A 24804-nucleotide genomic window follows, 5' to 3' on the forward strand; every position below is an offset into this window, starting at 1 on the left:
TTGCACAGGGCAGGGTTCAGACCCAGGGCCTCGAGCTTAATGATGAGCTTGGAGGGTACTATGGTGTTGAATGCTGAGCTATAGTCAATGAACAGCATTCTTACATAGGTATTCCTCTTGTCCAGATGGGATAGGGCAGTGTGCAGTGTGATGGCAATTGCATCGTCTGTGGATCTATTGGGGCGGTATGCAAATTGGAGTGGGTCTAGGGTGACAGGTAAGGTAGAGGTGATATGATCCTTGACTCTCAAAGCACTTGATGATGACAGAGGTGAGTGCTACAGGGCGATAGTCATTTAGTTCAGTTACCTTTGCTTTCTTGGGTACAGGAACAATGGTGGCCATCTTGAAGCATGTGGGAACAGCAGACTGGGAAAGGGAGAGATTGAATATGTTTGTAAATACACCAGCCAGCTGGTCTGCGCATGCTCTGAGGACGCGGCTAGGGATGCTGGCAGCCTTGCGGGGGTTAACATGCTTAAATGTCTTAATCACATCAGCCACGGAGAAGGAGAGGCCACAGTCATTGGTAGTGGGCCTCGTCAGTGGCACTGCGGGCAAAGATGGTGTTTAGCTAGTCTCGAAGCGAGGCGTCGGTGTCGGCGACGTGGCTGGTTTTACTTTTGTAGTCCGTGATTGTCTGTAGACCCTGCCACATACGTCTCGTGTCTGAACCGTTGAATTGCAACTCCACTTTGTCTCTATACTGATGTTTTGTCAGTTTAATTGCCTTGCGGAGTGAGTAGCTACACTGTTTGTATTCTGCCATATTCCCAGTTACCTTGCCATGGTTGAATGTGGTGGTTCGCGCTTTCAGATTTGCGCGTATGCTGCCATCTATCCACGGTTTCTGGTTAGGGTAGGTTTTAATAGTCACAGTGGGCACAACATCACCTATACACTTCCTGATAAACTCAGTCACCGTTTCAGTGTATACGTCTAAATTATTTTCAGAAGCTACCCGGAACATATCCCAGTCCGCGTGATCAAAACAATCTTGAAGCGTGGATTCCGATTGGTCAGACCAGCGTTGAATAGTCCTTAGCACGGGTACTTCCTGTTTGAGTTTCTGCCTATAGGAAGGTAGAAGCAAAATGGAGTCGTGGTCAGATTTGCCGAAAGGAGGGCGGGGGAGGGCCTTATAACCATCCTGGAAGTTCGAATAGCAATGGTTGAGGATTTTAGCAGCGCGAGTACAACAGTCGATATGTTGATAGAACTTCGGCAGCCTAGTCCTCATATTTGCTTTGTTAAAATCCCCGGCTACAATAAATGCTTCCTCAGGATATGTGGTTTCCAGTTTGCATAAGATCCAGTGAAGTTCTTTGAGGGCCGTCGTGTTATCGGCTTGAGGGGGGATATACACGGCCGTGACTATAACTGAATAAAATTATCTTGGGAGATAATACGGTCTGCATTTGATTGTGAGATATTCTAGGTCGGGTGAACAGAAGGACTCGAGTTCCTCTATGTTACTACAATTACACCAATAGTCGTTAATCATGAAACACACACCTCCACCCTTCTGCTTCCCGGAGATATATTTATTCCTGTCTGCGCAATGAACTGAGAACCCATCTGGCTGGACCGATTCCGACAGAATATCCCAAGAGATCCATGTTTCCATGAAACAGAGGATGTTACAGGCCTTGATGTCTCTCTGGAAGGAAATCCTTGCCTGTAGTTCGTCGAGCTTGTTAACCAAAGACTGAACATTAGCGAGTAGAATACTTGGAAGCGGTGGGTGGTGTGCGTGCCTCCTAAGTCGAACCAGCAGGCCGCTCCAAGTGCCTCTCCTCCGCCGGCGATGTTTTGGGTCAGCCACTGGAATCAGGTCAGTTGCACTGGGGAGAGCAAACAAAGGATCTGCTTCGGGAAAGTCGTATTCCTGGTCGTAATGCTGGTGAGTTACCGCCGCTCTGATATCCAATAGTTTTTCCCGGCTGTATGTAATGATGCAAAACACTTTCTGAGCTAATAATGTAATAAATAATACATAAAAAAACAAAATTCTGCAAAGTTTCCTAAGAGCTATAGCACACAATATTTTACATAAAGGTTTTAAAGAACCTTAGAGTTTGGTCGCTTCGTGTTCTTTTTTTCTGCCAAGGTAAATCTGGTATCGTGGTATCGCAATGCTTGTACCGTGACAACCCTAACACACACACATGCATGAGTCACTACCACCACCATGGCCGCATACGGAAAGATGCAGAGCAACACTGATCCATATTGATCCAGAGCTGTTGATTGCCTTGTTCCCAATTAAGCCTGATCTCTATCTGCCCACGGTGACATGCTATGCTCCAGCCACTGCTCAGAGCTCAGTGGAGGGGAGAGAGACATAGACCCTAATGACGAGACACTGTGCAGGGTCCAAGAGTACTGGCTCTCTGCATGACTACGTCTAGCCTATTTCCAGATCTCTGTGATATCTGTGCTTTAGCCAACTCTGTTGTCATGCCTTGATAGTCAGAGGAATTGGCTAAAGCACTTTCAGAATTGGAACCAAGCTAGAATCAGCCTTGGATACCAACAGATATAGTAGCAATCCAACAGATAGTCTTTCCCTTAACCCTGATTCACCTATAAGACACTCACACTTGTCTCATGAACCAATCTCCATTTTGCTTTACCACAACTATCAATGAATAGGGTGTCTAATATCATGCTGGTCTTTTTATATGAGCAAATGAGATGGTGTAACCGTGCAGTGAAGTATCTGCTTCAGCGTACATTCGATTGGCAGTCTTATTGGGTAACCGATACAGCCACTGCACCACCATAGGGGTATAGTTAGGTTTTGTACGTCATGTGGATTTGACTGTATGTGTTTAGAGCAATAGGGTTGATAGACCATCTAGCATCTGTTTGGCTTTGCCTGTAGAAGAGGAGAGGCTTATTATTTTGCTCACTCTCTGTTCCTGTTGTCTCAAATAGGAGCACATACAGTACCAGTCCAACAGACAGAGATGCAGAGGCTCCTCCTGAGTAAGGAACCATGGGCTACTGTAAGACCATAATAGAGGATGATTGTAAAAGCTGCAGTATAGTGATCTGTCATACAGAGAGAGTGGGAAGGGAACTGTGTAAAGGTATCGCAGAAGCCTCGGGTGAAATACTTTGGGGATGTGCTCAGGTTCTCTGGATCTCCCAACGCAGTACATGTTAACAAAAGGAACTGTCTTCAGCGTATTCTTGTTTTTTCCTGTCATTTCCACCTTCAGAGCTTATTTTGTCACTTAGATTCGCACTAGTTTCTTTCAACAGTTTTGTGGCTGAGAGCCTATCTCAGGAGTACTGCAGTAGTAACACAAACAGTCAGTGCCTCCCCTCCTTTCCCCCCATTGACCCTATTAGCTCTAATGTGTGTGTGTTTGTGTTGCAGGACCTGGTGGGCAGTGCACCTCCACAGAGGAACTGGAAGGGGATAGTCATCGCCCTGCTGGTCATCTGCATCATCTTGTCTCTGATCGTCACCTCTGTCATCGTGCTCACCCCAAGTACGTAACACATAAAGCTGCATACCCTTTTACACTCAGCTACTGTACACTACAAACAGCACAACATACTCCTACAGATTATTCTTAATTTGAGCTAGTTTTCTACAGCAGGAACAATTATACTGCAGCAACAGGAAATGTGAATTATTATGTGGTTTATAATTTATGGACATTTTGTAGGGTCTGACACATTTTTCGTAATGGAAATCAAGTCTGAAATTTCAAAGTGTAAATTACCAACTTCAGAAGTATTTTTAAACCTCAAATACAGTACAAGTAAAAAACATCAAATTAAGATCTTACATCTGTAAAAACACAAACACACTCAGCTATATTAGAATAGAAACACACTTAGAAACACCCATTACAATTGGCTAGATTACACCACACACACATCATATATGTAACACTGCAGACACAGCATCACTTCCCAAACAAATTTAGTAAGCATCCGTCAAGATGTATGACAGAAGAGGCAGGAAGCTGCAAACGTTGTTACAGTGGCAATCAGCAGTTGAAACAATAACAAAGCGACTCCCAGCCACTGTTTAGCTAAAAAGCTGCAGGATGGGTCTGGAGAAATGTAACCACTCTCAAATACATAGACAGAGCTGTGGATGCAAGGACTGACCAGCCATGATATGAAAATGATAGTTTTGATCATGTTTTGAGGCTATGCAGTGTTTGTTTACATTTACTTTGTATAAAAACATTGTAGTAAAACAAGCTTATATTTTGGGTTCTGATGGGGTACGACAGTTGAACTAAGCTCATGAGGCATTTATCAGTTATATTCTTCAGGAATCAACGGGTACATATCATTAATGTATAAGTCCAAAAATAGATGTAGCAACTGCAGATTGCCCCTTTAAATCAAGTCATACTCATACCTGAGTCAGGCCGCCAAATGAAAACTTCTAGTTAGATTGAGAGGGATTACAATTGGCCTTGCTAGCAGACAGCCCAGTGGGTAATTTCAATTCATAAGCCCATTCATTCATAGACAGCCAGGAGTAGAGAAGGTGATGGTGAGATGTGTCAGCTTGGAGATTGCATATTGGTTTTTCACAGAGACGAGGTGAGGTCATCCTCTCGCAAGGTAATGAGTATTTAATGTATAACGCCATTCAGTGTCGTTTAATGGATATTATTATGCAGCACTAGCTCTAGTCATTTGTATAATTGGCAGTGCATCAGAGGTGCTATTTTCCTCATGTTGGGAATGAGTCCCTCTCCATGGTCATTTAGCAAAGATGAAGAGAATTTGCAAAAGTATAGATTTGCAAAGGCACTGACTGTATAGCTCCCAGACCGTGGGCATATGGGGTTGAAAGGCACACACACACACACACACACTCCCATCTCTATATAACTCAACCCTTTACCTCTGTTGTCTACCCTGTCTGGTCTTCAGTTTTGCTGTCAACTGCAGAAGGGATTGTGTAGCTGGGGGTAGAGGGAGTTATGGCTGCCTGAAAAACTGTCCAGGCTGCAGTAAATCAATGCTGGTGGATCAATAGAGAGCTACCCTGGGCCAAGTGTCTATTTCTCCTTTGTAACCTCTCCGTAATTGCTGTGCCAGTGAATTGGGAATTGCTGCTGGAAGTCCTACTATCTCCAGAGACAGAAACAGCATGTAATAGTCAGACTCTGCCAGATGTTTCCTGGCCTGTTTTTACGACCCCTCAGGCAACTTGTTGCAGGAGAATTAAAAAAATATAAATGTTTTTTAGAAATGGAAAATGCACTTCCCTGCAGCTGAAGGCTGCTCAAGTCACAAAGGCAGACTGTAAACGTATTACTATGTCAGAGTACTGACTGACTGACAGCAACCAGATAACAAAGATGGTCAGATCCCTTTTTTAGTTACAGGTAAGTCATGTGAATGAGAATTGAACTGTAACAGGATCATATTGCTGTAACTTATTAATTATGTCTTCTTCCATTATTTTGTTTTCTTGATATATTCCACTGGTAGTTGCAGATGATAGCCTTGCCCTCAAAAAGAAAGTCACCATCGAGGACATCTTTGGAGGAGATCTTCATGTGCATGACCCCGACGCTACATGGCTCAGCGGTGAGTTGCTATAGTTACACCCTGCCCTCTCACCCGCCACAAGAAACTGAACCTCACTCAGCACCAATGTTCCCTCTAAGCTGTGCTCGTACGCGGACACGCAGCTCCCCTCGGACTGCCGCGAAGAAGAAATATCAGCCCACGCAGAGAAGCACGAGATTGAACGTCACTCAACTTTCTAGAGTTTTCCCCTTTAGTTAACACTATCAACGTTTCGCTCTACTGTGAGAATTGTGCTCGAATCAATGCAATATTAGCCACTTTTAATGTAACATACCGAAACAAAACAAACTATGCAAGGGATTTTCTTGTAGGCAGAGCGCATTGGAGTAGGATTCTATTGCATTGCATGCAAGACTCAGGCCCATACTCTACACAGACTGGTGCGCCATAACCAATCAGAGCTGCAGTAGGCCTATATGCAAATAGGCATTGCCATATATGGATCTGTGCCATTCACTTTGAACTGGACTGTGTTTACAGTATGAGCGTCGTGAGTAGAACTGCTTGTTTTGAGATCAAATCGAAAGCTGCATGTAGCCATCTGTGTACATTAGTTCATATTCTTTGCTAGTTAGTGAGTTATTAGCCCAGTTATAGCTAATTTCTTGTCAATAATGGGGGAGGGGTTGCTTCCTACAAGAGCACAAAATGTGTGCATTTCTAGCCCTCTTTGAAAAGTGATTCAGGTAAAGAGCTTTTTTTTATGTCTTAAAGGGGCAGTGTTGTATTTTGAGACGGTCTTGAATAAGCAGACAGTAGGCAGTGGACTGTGTCCATAAAATGTATATAGTATGTATAAGATGGAAGGCCTAAGCGTTGTTGTTCACTAGTTTACTAAATTAGGGAAGGGGTGGTGGGGTTGGAAAGTAATAAAGGGAAATATATTTTTTAAACGGATATGTATACAGCTGTGGAAAGAATTAAGAGACCACTGCTAATTTTTCTTGAATCAGCATCTCTACATTACATTTACATTTACATTTACGTCATTTAGCAGACGCTCTTATCCAGAGCGACTTACAAATAGGTGCATTCACCTTATAGCCAGTGGGATAACCACTTTACAATGTTGTTTTTTTTATTGTGTTTTTTTTGGGGGGGGAGAGCAGCTCCGTCTTGCCGAGGTTCAGCTTGAGGTGGTGATCCGTCATCCATACTGATATGTCTGCCAGACATGCAGAGATGCGATTCGCCACCTGGTTATCAGAAGGGGGAAAGGAGAAGATTAGTTGTGTGTCGTCAGCGTAGCAATGATAGGAGAGGCCATGTGAGGATATGACAGTGCCAAGTGACTTGGTGTATAGCGAGAATAGGAGAGGGCCTAGAACTGAGCCCTGGGGGACACCAGTGGTGAGAGCACGTGGTGCGGAGACAGCTTCTCGCCACGCCACTTGGTAGGAGCGACCGGTCAGGTAGGACGCAATCCAAGAGTGAGCCGCGCCGGAGATGCCCAGCTCGGAGAGGGTGGAGAGGAGGATCTGATGGTTCACAGTATCAAAGGCAGCAGACAGGTCTAGAAGGACAAGAGCAGAGGAGAGAGAGTTAGCTTTAGCAGTGCGGAGAGCCTCCGTGACACAGAGAAGAGCAGTCTCAGTTGAATGACCAGTCTTGAAACCTGACTGGTTTGGATCAAGAAGGTAATTCTGAGAGAGATAGCAAGAGAGTTGGCTAAAGACGGCACGCTCAATAGTTTTGGAGAGAAAAGAAAGAAGGGATACTGGTCTGTAGTTGTCGACATCAGAGGGATCGAGTGTTGGTTTTTTGAGAAGGGGTGCAACTCTCGCTCTCTTGAAGACGGAAGGGACATAGCCAGCGGTCAAGGATGAGTTGATCAGTGAGGTGAGGTAAGGGAGAAGGTCACCGGAGATGGTCTGGAGAAGAGAGGAGGGGATAGGGTCAAGCGGGCAGGTTGTTGGGCGGCCTGCCGTCACAAGTCGCAAGATTTTATCTGGAGAGAGAGGGGAGAAAGAAGTCAAAGCATAGGGTAGGGCAGTGTGAGCAGGACCAGCAGTGTCATTTGACTTAACAAACGAGGATCGGATGTCGTCAACCTTCTTTTCAAAATGGTTGACGAAGTCATCCACAGAGAGGGAGGGGGGGGGGGGGGGGGGGGGGGGGATTCAGCAGGGAGGAGAATGTGGCAAAGAGCCTCCTAGGGTTAGAGGCGGATGCTTGGAATTTAGAGTGGTAGAAAGTGGCCTTAGCAGCAGAAACAGATGAAGAGAATGTAGAGAGGAGGGAGTGAAAAGATGCCAGGTCCGCAGGGAGTCTAGTTTTCTTCCATTTCCGCTCGGCTGCCCGGAGCCCTGTTCTGTGAGCTCGCAATGAGTCATCAAGCCACGGAGCTGGAGGGGAGGACCGAGCCGGCCGGGAGGATAGGGGACATAGAGAGTCAAAGGATGCAGAAAGGGAGGAGAGGAGGGTTGAGGAGGCAGAATCAGGAGATTGGAGGGAGAAGGATTGAGCAGAGGGAAGAGATGATAGGATGGAAGAGGAGAGAGTAGCGGGAGAGAGAGAGCGAAGGTTGCGACGGCGCATTACCATCTGTGTAGGGGCAGAGTGAGTAGTGTTGGAGGAGAGGGAGAGATACAAAGTAGTGGTCGGAGACTTGGAGGGGAGTTGCAGTGAGGTTAGTAGAAGAACAGCATCTAGTGAAGATGAGGTCAAGCGTATTGCCTGCCTTGTGAGTAGGGGGGGACGGTGAGAGGGTGAGGTCAAAAGAGGAGAGGAGTGGAAAGAAGGAGGCAGAGAGAAATGAGTCAAATGTAGACGTAGGGAGGTTGAAATCCCCCAGAACTGTGAGGGGTGAGCCATCCTCAGGAAAGGAACTTATCAAGGCGTCAAGCTCATTGATGAACTCTCCAAGGGAACCTGGAGGGCGATAGATGACAAGGATATTAAGCTTAAATGGGCTAGTGACTGTGACAGCATGGAATTCAAATGAGGAGATAGACAGATGGGTCAGGGGAAAAATTGAGAATGTCCACTTGGGAGAGATGAGGATTCCTGTGCCACCACCCCGCTGACCAGATGCTCTCGGGGTATGCGAGAACACATGGTCAGACGAGGAGAGAGCAGCAGGAGTAGCAATGTTTTCAGTGGTAATCCATGTTTCCGTCAGCGCCAAGAAGTCGAGGGACTGGAGGGTAGCATAGGCTGAGATGAACTCTGCCTTGTTGGCAGCAGAATGGCAGTTCCAGAGGCTGCCTGAGACCTGGAACTCCACGTGGGTCGTGCGTGCAGGGACCACAAGGTTAGAGAGGCAGCAGCCACGCGGTGTGAGGCGTTTGTGTAGCCTGTGCGGAGAGGAGAGAACAGGGATAGGCAGAGGCATAGTTGACAGGCTGCAGCAGATGGCTACAATAATGCAGAGGAGATCGGAATGAAATGAACTAAACATCTGGGAAAGGAGAGAGCGGGGCCTCCCTCACCAAATATAACTCTCACAACTTCCACCTCAGAAACTATAATTGTTGTAAACTACAGCGGTTCAATGTTTTCTAGGAATAGACTAACTTAGTTTATTCAGCTAGCTAACTAGGTGCAGTATTATTCCGTGAAAAACGTCCGAGCACCTCGTCATAAGACGCCACAGCCAGCTAGCATGCCGGTCTCCAACAACACGGTTTAGCGCCAATACTCAGCCACAACAAACCACCAGTGTAACAACACGCAAGCAGATCGTTCGTGTCCGTGTCTAACGTTGTGGGTTAGTCCCGACAGCTTGAGCGAGTCCGTCGTCAACTTATTCAGCCAGTTAGTTAGCTAGGATAGTTAGCAAACTAGCTAGCCATTGCTTTCAGACAAAGAAGATCCCCTCCTTTCACGGCACGAACACAAAGAGAGCCAAACTAACGTTAACTAGTCACCCATGTCCCGAATTCCTTGAACGACTCGGGCTATTCAATATGTAAAGAACAAAACACAAGTGTAGGTTATGACTTACCCCTAGCAGCTACTGTTAGCTAGCCAAGTGCAAAGCTAGCCACTGAATTGACTCAGCCAGTTCGCGTCTGTTCGCTCGGTCGTTCCAGCTATTGTTTACTAGTCGCTATCCAGGTAGCAACAAGCTAGCTAAATTTCAAGCACAGTAGCCACTTGCTACCTAACGTTAACGGTTCAGACAATGAGGTTAGAAAACAGCTGAATGGTAGGCAGTTCTTGTATGTAATTATTGTAGGCAGCCAGCTGGCGTAATTACAAGCACTCTCAGGCGTGAGACAACTATACCGTTGCTAATAGCTACTCGCCAGCTAGTCCAGGTGGTGAGTTAGCTAGCTAGCTAGCTTCGTGCTACACCCGGCACCGCCGAATACAGTACTAACCTACAATAATTACATACAACAACCCACGATACCTACCTACAATACCTAACTACAATCTAAATACATAGTTTAAGCCTTACTCGACAAAGCCCAAGCTATGTATAAAGCCAAACTTACCCGACGCCAAGCTTACCCGAGACCCATGGGGTGGCGCACAATTGGCCCAGCGTCGTCCAGGGTAGGGGAGGAAATGACTGGTGGAGAGTATGACAGCCATTCCATTCCAGTGTCTGTTGAATTCCAACACAGGCACACCTCATTCTACTGAATTAGGAACTGATTAGGTGATCACATGAATCAAATCTTATTTAATGAGGAAAAGTATAAAAAACCACTGCTGTGGTCATCACTATCCTCTTGCAATAGGACCAGCTGGATGGCAAAAACAGTGCTAATAGTACCACAAAAGTAATATTAATAAAAAAATAACTATTGAGAGTTGAAAAGGAAAGTTTTGAGTGAGGAAAAGAAGGGTTCAATTCTGGCTTTACTGGCAGAGGGATACAGTGAGCGTCAGGTTGCTTCCATCCTTAAAATTTCAAAGACGGCGGTTCATAAGAACAAGGTCAAGCAGCAGACATTGGGGACAACAAAGCTACAGACCGGCAGAGGGCGAAAACGACTCTCTACTGACCAGGATGACCGCCAACTCATTCGAATGTCTCTCAACAACTGTAGGATGACATCAAGTGACCTACAAAAATAATGGAAAACGGCAGCTGGGGTGAAGTGCACGGCGAGGACGGTTCGAAACAGGCTCCTAGGGGCAGGGCTGAAGTCGTGCAAAGCTAGAAAAAAGCCCTTCATCAATGAGAAGCAAAGAAGAGCCAGGCTGAGGTTTGCAAAAGACCATAAGGATTGGACCGTAGAGGACTGGAGTAAGGTCATCTTCTCTGATGAGTCCAATTTTCAGCTTTGCCCAACACCTGGTCGTCTAATGGTTAGACGGAGACCTGGAGAGGCCTACAAGCCACAGCGTCTCGCACCCACTGTGAAATTTGGTGGAGGGTCGGTGATCTGGGGGTGCTTCAGCAAGGCTGGAATCGGGCAGATTTGTCTTTGTGAAGGACGCATGAATCAAGCCAAGTACAAGGTTGTCCTAAAAGAAAACGTACTTCCTTTTGCTCTGACATTGTTCCCCAACTCTGAGGATTGGACAATGCGCCATGCCACACAGCCAGGTCAATCAAGGTGTGGATGGAGGACCACCAGATCAAGACCCTGTCATGGCCAGCCCAATCTCCAGACCTGAACCCCATTGAAAACTTCTGGAATGTGATCAAGAGGAAGATGGATGGTCACAAGCCATCAAACAAAGCCGAGCTGCTTGAATTTTTGCGCCAGGAGTGGCATAAAGTCACCCAACATCAATGTGAAAGACTGGTGGAGAGCATGCCAAGACGCATGAAAGCTGTGATTGAAAATCAGGGTTATTCCACCAAATATTGATTTCTGAACTCTTCCTAAGTTAAAACATTAGTATTGTGTTGTTTAAAAATGAACATGAACGTATTTTCTTTGCATTATTCGAGGTCTGACAACACTGCATCTTTTTTGTTATTTTGACCAGTTGTAATTTTCTGCTAATAAATGCTCTAAATGACAATATTTTTATTTGGAATTTGGGAGAAATGTTGTCAGTAGTTTATAGAATAAAACAAAAATGTTATTTTTACCCAAACACATACCTATAAATAGTAAAACCAGAGAAATTATGCAGTGGTCTCTTAATTTTTTCCAGAGCTGTATATATGTATGTATATGTATTTATATGTATGTATCTGTATATGTATGTGTATGTATACAGTTGAAGTCAGACGTTTACATACACCTTAGCCAAATACATTTAAACTCAGTTTTTCACAATTCCTGACATTTAATCCTAGTAAAAATTCCCTGTCTTAGGTCAGTTAGGATCACCACTTTATTTTAAGAATGTTAAATGTCAGAATAATAGTAGAGAGAATTATTTATTTCAGCTTTTATTTCTTTCATCACATTCCCAGTGGGTCAGAAGTTTACATACACTCAATTAGTATTTGGTAGCATTGCCTTTAAGTTGTTTAACTTGGGTCAAACGTTTTGGGTAGCCTTCCACAAGCTTCCCACAATAAGTTGGGTGAATTTTGGCCCATTCCTCCTGACAGAGCTGGTGTAACTGAGTCAGGTTTGTAGGCCTCCTTGCTCGCACACGCTTTTTCAGTTCTGCCCACAAATTTTCTATCGGATTGAGGTCAGGGCTTTGTGATGGCCACTCCAATACCTTGACTTTGTTGTCCTTAAGCCATTTGCCACAACTTTGGAAGTATGCTTGGGGTCATTGTCCATTTGGAAGACCCATTTGCGACCAAGCTTTAACTTCCTGACTGATGTCTTGAGATGTTGCTTCAATATATCCACATAATTTTTCTTCCTCATGATGCCATCTATTTTGTGAAGTGCACCAGTCCCTCCTGCAGCAAAGCACCCCCACAGCTGCCACCCCCGTGCTTCACGGTTGGGATGGTGTTCTTTGGCTTGCAAGCCACCCCCTTTTTCCTCCAAACATAACGATGGTCATTATGGCCAAACAGTTATATTTTTGTTTCATCAGACCAGAGGACATTTCTCCAAAGAGTACGATCTTTGTCCCCATGTGCAGTTGCAAACCGTAGTCTGGCTTTTCTATGGCGGTTTTGGAGCAGTGGCTTCTTCCTTGCTGAGCAGCCTTTCAGGTTATGTCGATATAGGACTCGTTTTACTGTGGATATAGATACTTTTGTACCTGTTTCCTCCAGCATCTTCACAAGGTCATTTGCTGTTGTTCTGGGATTGATTTGCACCAAAGTACGTTCATCTCCAGGAGACAGAACGCGTCTCCTTCCTGAGAGGTATGACGGCTGCGTGGTCCCATGGTGTTTATACTTGCATGCTATTGTTTGTACAGATGAACGTGGTACCTTCAGGCATTTGGAAATCACTCCCAAGGATGAACCAGACTTGTGGAGGTCTACAATTTTTTTTCTGAGGTCTTGGCTGATTTCTTTGGATTTTCCCATGATGTCAAGCAAAGAGGCACTGAGTTTGAAGGTAGGCCTTGAAATACATCCACAGGTACACCACCAATTGACTCAAATTATGTTAATTAGCCTATCAGAAGCTTCTAAAGCCATGACATCATTTTCTGGAATTTTCCAAGCTGTTTAAAGGCACAGTCAACTTAGTGTATGTGAACTTCTGACCCACTGGAATTGTGATACAGTGAATTATAAGTGAAATAATCTGTCCGTAAACAATTGTTGGAATAATTACTTGTGTCATGCACAAAGTAGATGTCCTAACCGACTTGGCAAAACTATAGTTTGTTAACAAGAAATTTGTGGAGTGGTTGAAAAACGAGTTTTAATGACTCCAACCTAAGTGTATGTAAACTTCCGACTTCAACTGTATATATTTGCGAGAAAAAAAAACATGTGGGGGATTGGAAGTGATGCAGACAATTACATTGGTTGAAGTTACAATCTATCTGCAATATTAAAGCTGATCGACTCCCCCCACCCCCCAAAAAATAAAGGATCACAAAAATAATAATAATAGACAGTAGGCAGAGGGTAGCATCAGTTGTTTGATTCTCTGTAATAATGGTATGGGAATAATAATGCATTTTATTTTGTAAAGTGGTTTCTTGCATCAAGCAACACATTTTCAGTTACCTCCTTGTCTGACAAGTGGATACACAGGTTAATATCAAGCCCTTCATGTTTTTTTTCCTCAAAACTCTCATGGAATGTAGGCATACATTGAACACCACACATTTGCTGCTACTGTAGGTTGAATGATATAACAGCTATTTCCATATTAAAATGTGAAGGGATGCATTTATCTCCATTGTTCTTGATGGTAGGCCACTCTGGTAGGCCTACATTATGATCAAATAGCCACAGTAGCCTACTTGGCCACTGTCAAAACTGTAACTTAAAGATGGTACAGCCTCAGTGTTCACAGTAAACAGAAGATGCACAGAGTTTTCACAACGTTCAAGTTTGCGCTCAGCAGACCTGAAATTTGCTCCCTGCCGAAAGAATTAGAGGGAACATTGCTCAGCACCCACCAACCAGTCTGCACGTTTGAAAGTTTGAAGGCCATTTTGTAGCATAAACGATTGAAGACTAGTAGAAACCGGAATTTGTCCCATTCAAGTCTATGGCACCTGAAATACATTTGGATTTATGCAAATATGGTTGTAGTGTGAAAAGTATACGTAGTATAATTTTTTTTTTTTAAGCAACAATACAGTACCAGTGCCAGTCTGCACGTTTTAAAGTTATTTTGGTGTTGTTAGCTTTAATGGTTCAAGAGAAGTGGTGAATCCAAATACTTCCCATTCAAACCTATGGAGCTTTTATGCACATTTAAAATGGTTACATTTCAAAAAGTATAAATGGTATAAAAAGGCTGTGTACAAGCACACAATTCCAGACCAGTCTGCATGTTTTACAGTTTGAATGGCATTTCCAGCTTAAAGTTTTCCCATTCTATGGCCTTTGAAATGCATTGCGATTTATGCAAATATGGTTGTAGTGTGAAAGCATTAGTAGTATCAAAACGTTTTTTTTTCACGTACACTGCCTGCATGTTTTTGGTGTCGGTAGCTTTTACAGTTTTGGCTCTACAGGCGGCAGTGGAAAGCAAATAATTAGGATGAACAGTTTGTAAAGTTGTGCTTTGCTTTCAGCTTGTACATTTGATTAAGTGTTATACAGAGAGACATAGACAGAGCCATGTAATCCAATGGAACTGGGAAATGTTCCTGTCTCCAGCATGATCTCTCCACAGAGTAAATCCCAGAGACATTGATTCTGTATGTAATGTTGTGGTAAATCCTTCATAATAAGCTTCCAGTTTATGCTGTCATGCACCATACAGTACTGTAGCTATAATGTATGCAGAGCATGTACAGGTCAGGCATGGCCCAAATTAAACAGATGTAGGGCTGGTCTGATATGGCCTTTTTACCCTTGACAAGGTAAAGTGGCAAGCAAGCTGCAGAACACATGAATATTGGGTAAAGCTACTGATCGCCCTCTAGTGTTAGAGATTCAAATTACTTTGTTTTTTAATTGACTCCAGAAAGCACAAACTTTTTTACATACTGATATATAAACAACTTAGCCAATTATGCAGCAGTTACATAAAGTGTCTTCTTCACTGGAAAGTAACCTTTTCACAGTAACATATATCATCTTAATTACTCAATCTGGATATCTCGGGAGAGAATTTAAACTGAATTAATAATTGAAATCATGGCAGAACATTTTGACCCAGTCACCCCCGCTATGACTTTGGCAACATGCTGATGTCCAATGTTTTTCCCTGCAGAGTTTTCTGTAAAAGACAGACAAAATAATATGTAGGGAAATGGTGGCTGCAGAGAAGTTAAACAGCAAGCTAAAGGGCATTTCCCTCAGCAGATGGATCATGATAATTAACCTTGCCAGCAGAAGCATACATACACACACAGTCTTGTACAACTAACCTTGTGGGGGGGACGCAATTCAGTTCCATTCAAAATCTTATTTTCCCTAACCCGTACCCTTACCCTAACCCTAACCTTAACCCTAACCCTGACGCTAATCTTAACCTGAAAACCTAACCCTAACCCTAAACCTAACCCTAGCTCCTAACACTAACCCTTCAACTAACCCTAGCTCCTAACCCTAACTCTAAACCTAATTCTAACCTTAACACTCATTCTAACCTTAACCCTAAAACCCCTACAAATAGCATTTGACCTTGTGGGGTCCAACAAAATGTCTCCAGTTGGTCAAAACATTTTTTTTTTTTACTATTCTTGTGGAGACTTCTGGTCCCCACAAGTATAGTTAAACACGTCCACACACACACACACACACACACACACACACACACACACACACACACACACACACACACACACACACACACACACACACACACACACACACACACACACACACACACACACACACACACACACACACACACACACACACACACACACACACACACACACACACACACACACACACACACACACACACACACACACACACACACACACACACACACACACACACACACACACACACACACACACACACACACACACACAGCAATTTAATGTTAAAGTTGTTATGCACTGCTTTAAAGAAGTCAGCTGACTTGTCAGGCCTTCAGGAGTGTAGACTGGAAGGAGACTTTCCATTATACCTAATACATCCATTATTTTGTTTTGAGAGATGAACTGTCATGACTGAACAAATATTTGGACTGTGGAGCAGGAAAACATTTTCAAAACAGAATACAGAAACTTAGAGTTTATTTATTGTCAAAATACACCACCACCACAACAACAACAAAAAGCCTTTATGTCCAGCAATATGAAATCCTGCCAGTATCACTAGCATCAGCACCATTGTGTTATTGTTGTGTCGAATAGTAGGCATGGAACATGAGTTGGCTATTCAATCATCCTTTATTTGAAGGGTAAAAACATTGGAGATAGCAGCAGGGAGGCCTTTTCTCTCCACTTCTCTTGAGAGAGGGGTTTATCCGAACAGGACACAGTGTGACTGAGGAAGTGGCTCGGGTCTCGAGGACAACACTACCCTTTTCAAAATGCTCAGCAAAGCAGAGCCAAGCTCTACTTTCCACCATAGGAAACAAATATCTGAGCCAGCACAATATGGTTTGGGTCGGAACAATAGTGTGAAAATGGTCTACCAAATGGTCTACCACCATCACACCCTACAACTACTGTATATTATGCTGCAGAGGTAACAGGATTGCCAGCAGGGCCGGCTCCAATTGGACCTCCATGCCCCCTACAAATGTTCTGTCCCCGGTCCAGTGTGGAAGGCTGGAGGTTAGAATCCCTGATCCACCACTATCTGTACTGTTTGAAAACGGCCGGCTGCATATTCCAGTATGTAATTCTCTCTCTTCCATGCTGTTTATTATTATTTCCAGACAATGTACTGCTGTATCGAACACAAGAAGGGGATGTGGTCAAACTCAACGTCAAAACACAGGATAGGGTCGTTTTGGTGGAGAACAGGAAGTTTGTGAGTATTAGGTTATATTTATTCCCAAAACTGTATGAGAAGGTGATATGGTATTTAAATACGGTATGTATGATGCTAATTTGTAATTAACATGACTCAAACGTCCTCATTTCCCTCTTATCCAGGAAATGTACAAAGCCACCAAGTATCAAATATCTCCAGACCTGGAACATGTGTTGTTGGCCTACAACGTGGACCCAGTGAGTAGAAAGGACCACACTTCTCCTTTTGTCTGAGAGTCTCAGATTTGGAGTTTATTGGGTGTTTCTGTCCTCTGAGGTTGGAAGCTGAAGTTGTGTTTGCCTCTGCAGGTCTACCAGCACTCCTACATGGCCTGCTACATTATCTGTAGTCTCATCACCCCGTAAGTCTGCTCTGTCTGCTCTGTCTGCTCTGTCTGTCTGTCTGTCTGCCTGCCTGCCTGCCTGCCTGCCTGCCTGCCTGCCTGCCTGCCTGCCTGCCTGCCTGCCTGCCTGCCTGCCTGCCTGCCTGCCTGCCTGCCTGCCTGCCTGTCTGCCTGCCTGCCTGCCTGCCTGCCTGCCTGCCTGCCTGCCTGCCTGCCTGCCTGTCTGTCTGTCTGTCTGTCTGTCTGTCTGTCTGTCTGCCTGCCTGCCTGCCTGCCTGCCTGCCTGCCTGTCTGTCTGTCTGTCTGTCTGTCTGTCTCTCTTTCTCTTACTCACTCTGTCTCTGTATCTCTTTCTCTCACTCACTCACTCACTCTCTCTCTTATCTTATTTTTTTTCTGAGTATTAAATGATACAGGAAATTGCTGAATGTTCTCGGTGACAGCTTGACCTTCTACCAAATATGCTATTGCATTGGTGTCTCCTATAGACACAAGGCAATAGCAGCTGGGTCTGGTCTACTTAGTTCAATGACTTTCATTGAAACAGAAAAAAGTGGGGTGTCTCGCTTCCTCTTCTGTCTCTGCTTCTACTACTGCCACGTTCACGAAACTTGGAAATTTCCAACTTGCTAACTGGTTAAACGCAGCATGTGTATAATTACAACCAGTTAGCAAGTCGGAAATTTCCGAGTTTCGAGTAGCACGTGAACGCGGCATTAACAAGTGCTTAGCATCAGCGACGTCACATCCATGCACCTGCGCTGCCATCTGGGGAAACATTTAAAACACCATCCCTAACATCAGCCAATGTAAAGGGCACTTGTTATGTAGCACACTCTGTCTGGTCTGCTTTTTGTTCCATATTTGTACTCAGTCTTAAAGTTAAGCAAACTTTTCCAGTGCTAAATTTGTCTCTGGATGATTGATAGTACCATTACAGAAGCAATCTAGATAGCTCACTGGAAGATTCCAGCCTTGAGACACGCACCCTGAAACAAACACACACACACACACTGTGACAGAGTGTGTGTTGTATCTCCACAGGGAAACGTGGAGTCTGAATCCTCCTGAGGTACGGAAAGCCCCCCTACAGTATGCTGGATGGGGACCCAAGGGCCAACAGTTGGTAAGAGACCCCACACACCTGTCTACTCAACTGTCTACTCCCTCACTGTCTCACTGAAAAAAACACACATGCAGTCATATATACTGTACCTCCATTACCGATATGCTCCAGCCTTGAACTTGAAACAAATGTTATTCCAACTTTTTGAAGGCATGCCAAAGGGAGAGTTGACAGACACAGTGGTATGCCCCTCTATGCTTTCCCTTTCTACACAGCACCACTTTGGAGATGATGATGTCAAAACCGTTGCTATGGTTGAAGCAGGAAGCAGTCGTTGTTGTTATTGTGCGAAAGGAGAGAGGTCTTCTAAAAAGAGAAGCGTCTTTCACAGCAACAGTATCTTTGTTGTTTTCCCTCATTAGTACACTGCAGGTTTTTTCATTCACCTCATAATAGCACTTTAGATTGGAGGACTACTTACAAAACAACAGTAATGGGCTGTATTCCATTGTTTTTCTCCACTAACTATTACCTTTTACTGCAAGTCTGTTGGTTGTTACCTGATTGCTCTTATCATATAATTTGCTTAAATTGGCTACAGACAAATTTAAAAGGGAAAAATATAAACATTTCAAGCTAGTGAAATATGAGATCTCGCCTGCCAAAGGAGAAAGCAGGCACATTTGCATATAGAGTATATAGAGTATACTCTATATATATAGAGTACCTGATTGTTTTTTATTTTTATTTTTTATTTTATTTTTGATGTCTAGCTGCATGTTTGGTTTAATGAAGACCTGTCTGAGCTGAGCTGAGCTTGATCCAATGATACCAGGGTCATTCCACCAATTCGGTGCCTTTTGAGAAGTGTAACTTGGTCCCACATTTTTTTTTATTTCACCTAATTTTAACATTCTGTCATAAAAAGCAAAATTTTCAACTTCATAAAAAACTAGTTTTCCCATCTCAAGAGGTTAAATAAAAAAACGACTATAGTAAGTGCCTATTAATGTAGGTGACAAAAAAAGTAACATGGTTGACCATAACAGGGTTGACCGTAACAGGGTTGACGATTTCATCTTACAGTTTTTTTTTGATTGCTAACAATCATTGTTCAATACTGCGGATACATGTACAAAACTCTAAATACAGTTATCACAACAACACTCTATGTGGCAACCTGTGGATCATTTGTCATTGCTTTGACACAAAATGCATTTAATGACAACATCTTTCAAATTACATAAAGACTTGTCTCACAAACACACATTTACCAACAAAACTCTACGTATCTACAGACCATTTTGCAAATGCTAAGATACCCTTATCAAAACTGTTAAAGCTACTGAAAATTGAATTAGACTGCAATTTTTGACATTGCTACAGTAAAAGCAAAATAATATTAATAACTCTTAATTATTCACAGCTAATTTTCATTCTACATTACATAACTGAAGACCTACCCAGGTGTTTTCTATTTTTATGTCATTAACATCTCTACAAAAGGGGACATCTTTGGAATATATTTTACATAAACATGGACCCAGCCAGAGATCGTGTAGTGGCTTACAGAGGTGGAAGAGTTGCTGGGAGAGGCAGAAGATTATGTATCCGTGGTGGAAGATGACTGAGGGGAAGACCAAGAGTTGTAGTGTCAGATGAGATGAGGGCTACAATCATTGATCATGTTGTCAATCATGGTCTATCAATGAGAGATGCTGGTCTCAGAGTGCAGCCAAATTTGCAACGCTCAACTGTGTCATCTATTATAAGAACCTTCCAGCAAACTAACAGGTAAGATATGCATTCTGCATGGGCATCTAACTATACTGAATATCACTGTAGAGTAGTAAATTGACTAAAAGCTCTCCGAACCACTTGAGTGTAATTTTATTTATGTTTTAGGACCCAACGGTTACAAATGGAGGGGTGAGAGGTAGGATTTTCTCTGCTCAGCAGGAAGCTGTAATTGTTGACATGGTCATTAGCAACAATGCCATACAACTCTGAGAAATTCAACAGAAAGTGTTGGCAGACAATAATACATTTCAAAATGTTGAAAGTGTAAGCACGACAACCATTGCTAGAGTCTTGACAAAGCATCATATCAGCATGATCAGCACTGTTCCCTTTCAGAAGAACTCAGATCGTGTCAAGGAACTCCGGTACCAATATGTCCAGGTAAGATGTCTATATCCTGTAATACAGTACTGTTTTTACTGTAAACAAAACCCACCAGAGTGCTGCACACTCAGCAGTGATTTCAGTTACAGCATACTGTAATGTAAACTACTTTTATAGAATAACTGTTATGTTGCCCTGTGGATTAATAATATTTTAGAGTGTCATGGAGCTTGAAGCCAGGCCAACACCCCACATGTTCGTCTTTGTGGATGAGGCTGGTTTTAACATGGCCAAAACACGCCGACGTGGAAGGAATGTGATTGGGAAAAGAGCAACAGTGAATGTCCCGGGCCAGAGGGGTGCCAACATCACAATGTGTGCCGCAATATCCTCTGAAGGATTGCTGTTACATAAACCACTAATTGGGCCATACAACACAGAGCGCCTCATTTCATTCATGGATGACCTCTATGGAAACCTGGGTGATTGTATGGGACAATGTGGCATTTCACCACTCCCATGCAGTCACAGAGTGGTTTGCAGCCCATCCCGGGATGGTGTCACTTTTCCTCCCCCCTTACTCGCCATTCCTCAACCCCATAGAATAATTATTTTCCTCATGGAGGTGGAAAGTTTATGACCACCATCCACATGATCAAATGTCACTCTTGGATGCAATGAATGCAGGATGCCTGGATATCTCTGCAGAAGATTACCAGGGATGGATCAGGCATGCAAAGAGTTTTGTAGGTGTGAATGTCGTGAGAGACTGTTAGCTTTCATTTGGTAGAAAGATTTGCTTTTGAGACATGTAGGATGTGCATTGCCAAGTTGCATGTTGTTTTGATAACTGTATTTAGAGTTTTGCACATGTATCCGCAGTATTGAACAATGCTTGTTAGCAATCGAAAAAACTGTAAATCTGCCATAAATCCCCATGTGACAGGGAGAATGGAAGCTTGTTTTGTGCAACAGGGATTGGTAATTACTGTAAATGCAAGCTTCACGATTATTTTTTATTTAAAACATTTGTAGCTATGGGTAACAGGGTTTACGTGTTATGCTTGACCCGCTTTCCACCACAAAACACCAGAAAATTGCCCCAAAAAGTAGAACCAGCTCACCTGCTTTTACACTATGCTTAGACTATTAGATGATCAATGTTTCTTTTGAAAAAAAATTTTTTAAAGGATTGGTTTCATCATATCAAAACGAGGGTTCGGTTCACGTATCAGGGTTGACCTTAAAATGAGGGACAGACATAAATGAATCACGAATCACATTAAATAAATACTAATCTTCAGAAATGACTTTGTCAAAGAAACACTATAACTAGGGCTTTACAATGATGGTGAAAACTTTGAGAAATATTGGGGCAAAGTGGGTTAAAATCTTCCTAGAAGTCACAGAGGGTGCACAGAGGAACATGTCAAAATGATGAATTTTGGCACTTTAGCAAGTTTGTATTCATATAAAAAATCCCTTGACTCTTAAACATGTCATGTTACAGACATCTTTTTTGTGATTTCACTTGTTTTTGAGAAACGTACAGTGAGGGAAAAAAGTATTTGATCCCCTGCTGATTTTGTACGTTTGCCCACTGACAAAGAAATGATCAGTCTATAATTTTAATGGTAGGTTTATTTGAACAGTAAGAGACAGAATAACAACAAAAAAATACAGAAAAACGCATGTCAAAAATGTTAAAAAATTTATTTGCATTTTAATGAGGGAAATAAGTATTTGACACCCTCTCAATCAGAAAGATTTCTGGCTCCCAGGTGTCTTTTATACAGGTAACGAGCTGAGATTAGGAGCTCAGCTTGTTACCTGTATAAAAGACACCTGTCCACAGAAGCAATCAATCAATCAGATTCCAAACTCTCCACCATGGCCAAGACCAAAGAGCTCTCCAAGGATGTCAGGGACAAGATTGTAGACCTACACAAGGCTGGAATGGGCTACAAGACCATCGCCAAGCAGCTTGGTGAGAAGGTGACAACAGTTGGTGCGATTATTCGCAAATGAAAGAAACACAAAAGAACTGTCAATCTCCCTCGGCCTGGGGCTCCATGCAAGATCTCACCTCATGGAGTTGCAATGATCATGAGAACAGAGAGGAATCAGCCCAGAACTACACGGGAGGATCTTGTCAATGATCTTAAGGCAGCTGGGACCATAGTCACCAAGAAAACAATTGGTAACACACTACGCCGTGAAGGACTGAAATCCTGTAGCGCCCGCAAGGTCCCCCTGCTCAAGAAAGCACATATACATGCCCGTCTGAAGTTTGCCAATGAACATCTGAATGATTCAGAGGAGAACTGGGTGAAAGTGTTGTGGTCAGATGAGACCAAAATCGAGCTCTTTGGCATCAACTCAACTCGCCGTGTTTGGAGGAGGAGGAATGCTGCCTATGACCCCAAGAACACCATCCCCACCATCAAACATGGAGGTGGAAACATTATGCTTTGGGGGTGTTTTTCTGCTAAGGGGACAGGACAACTTCACTGCATCAAAGGGACGATGGACGGGGCCATGTACCGTCAAATCTTGGGTGAGAACCTCCTTCCCTCAGCCAGGGCATTGAAAATAGGTTGTGGATGGGTATTCCAGCATGACAATGACCCAAAACACACGGCCAAGGCAACAAAGGAGTGGCTCAAGAAGAAGAACATTAAGGTCCTGGAGTGGCCTAGCCAGTCTCCAGACCTTAATCCCATAGAAAATCTGTGGAGGGAGCTGAAGGTTCGAGTTACCAAACGTCAGCCTCGAAACCTTAATGACTTGGAGAAGATCTGCAAAGAGGAGTGGGACAAAATCCCTCCTGAGATGTGTGCAAACCTGGTGGCCAACTACAAGAAACGTCTGACCTCTGTGATTGCTAACAAGGGTTTTGCCACCAAGTACTAAGTCATGTTTTGCAGAGGGGTCAAATACTTTTTTCCCTCACTGTACCCCAAACAGCAAATCACTTCCTCATCCTCATTGTGTACGGGGGCCCTGAAAAAACATGAACAAAGGCTCCAGAAACACCCAAATATGTCCTTTTAGAAACGGCAAAGCTCTCAGTATAGTGATGCAGGTCTTTAGATGTTGTACACATGAAATTGTCATTCTGAACTTTATCCGCAACGTTACATTCCCTTTTGTGTGACTGGATGCATCTCAATCCACCACATCCACCTATGTCACACTTCCGCATCTGCGGTGAAAGGTGACAGAGCTAGAGCGGTGTTTGTCAGACCATGAGACATCCCGAAAATCTGTCTTCTCACAACATCTGTTCGTCCTTCAGACTATTATTATTATTACCCCTCTATGTTAAGATGAGACTCTCACAAACAAAAATGGCATCAAATAGTTTTTTTATATATATATTTTGATACTTCAAGGGGTCATAAAATTCCAAATCAAATAGCTAAATGATCCTTGGTATGACCTTCTTAAAACAATTCCATATACTGTAGCTTAGTAGAACCCCCCTCCCTTCCCCGGCTTAGACAGGGCTTATACTCTTATGGGTTAACACAGTAATGCCAACCTCACCACTGACACTTCTATGCATGGTGTGTGTAAGTGGATATGTCTACAGGCTGGAGGATGGATGTTGTTTTTAGGACTGATTGAATGTCATACTGTGATGAAGATTACCCAGGAGGAGTGTCAGTCAAAGTGATTTTTCTTGTGTGGAAAGGTACAATCTAGTAATTATAAGGCAGCCATAGTGTCAAGCTGAGAAGACCGCATTTGAATACATGGCAAGAGGCAAAAGCAAAATCAATGAAATGCACAAAACTGTTATTCGGAGGTACCATACTGACAGTACTGGTATGACGCTGTATTCACCCCAGCATCATGTCCTTTCTTTCCCCAGATCTTTATCTTTGAGAACAACATCTACTACAGAGCGACAGTGGAGAGCAGAACCTTTCGCCTGGTGTCCACAGGGAAGGAGGGAGTCGTCTTCAACGGCCTGAGTGACTGGCTGTACGAGGGTAGGCGGACTACAAATACACCATCACTACTGCATACAGCTGAGCTATTCTAACAGAACTACAAATACCAGCAGGACAGAGAACCCCCGGATTGCAGTAGTATCGTAACATAGGGCATGGAATCACAAAGAAACTCCATCTATTCTGTACAATGTTTTAAAATGATAAGTAAGCCAATATAATCATAACAAAGAATAGTGACCATTTTATTGTAGTTTTTAAGATGTTTTCCCCTCTCCTCAGAGACAAAGACTATCTATGGCTAGTGCTTGTAAATGAT

General features: G+C 43.4%; 1 protein-coding gene across 1 annotated transcript in view; it reads left to right on the forward strand.

The window, feature by feature from the left end:
• Window positions 1-24804, forward strand: part of LOC311147249 (A-type potassium channel modulatory protein DPP6-like) — a gene marked incomplete at both ends in the record, with an annotated part of 153401 nt that overhangs the window by 101873 nt on the left and 26724 nt on the right. The window contains 7 exons of the mRNA XM_084183920.1: window positions 3389-3503; window positions 5482-5580; window positions 16896-16990; window positions 17116-17190; window positions 17302-17354; window positions 18381-18462; window positions 24404-24524. Coding sequence (XP_084040046.1) covers window positions 3389-3503; window positions 5482-5580; window positions 16896-16990; window positions 17116-17190; window positions 17302-17354; window positions 18381-18462; window positions 24404-24524 — 640 coding nt within the window. The remainder of the gene's footprint in view (window positions 1-3388; window positions 3504-5481; window positions 5581-16895; window positions 16991-17115; window positions 17191-17301; window positions 17355-18380; window positions 18463-24403; window positions 24525-24804) is intronic.

Source organism: Coregonus lavaretus, assembly GCF_964263955.1.
Source record: "Coregonus lavaretus genome assembly, chromosome: 19".
NCBI classification, from domain to species: Eukaryota; Metazoa; Chordata; class Actinopteri; order Salmoniformes; family Salmonidae; genus Coregonus; species Coregonus lavaretus.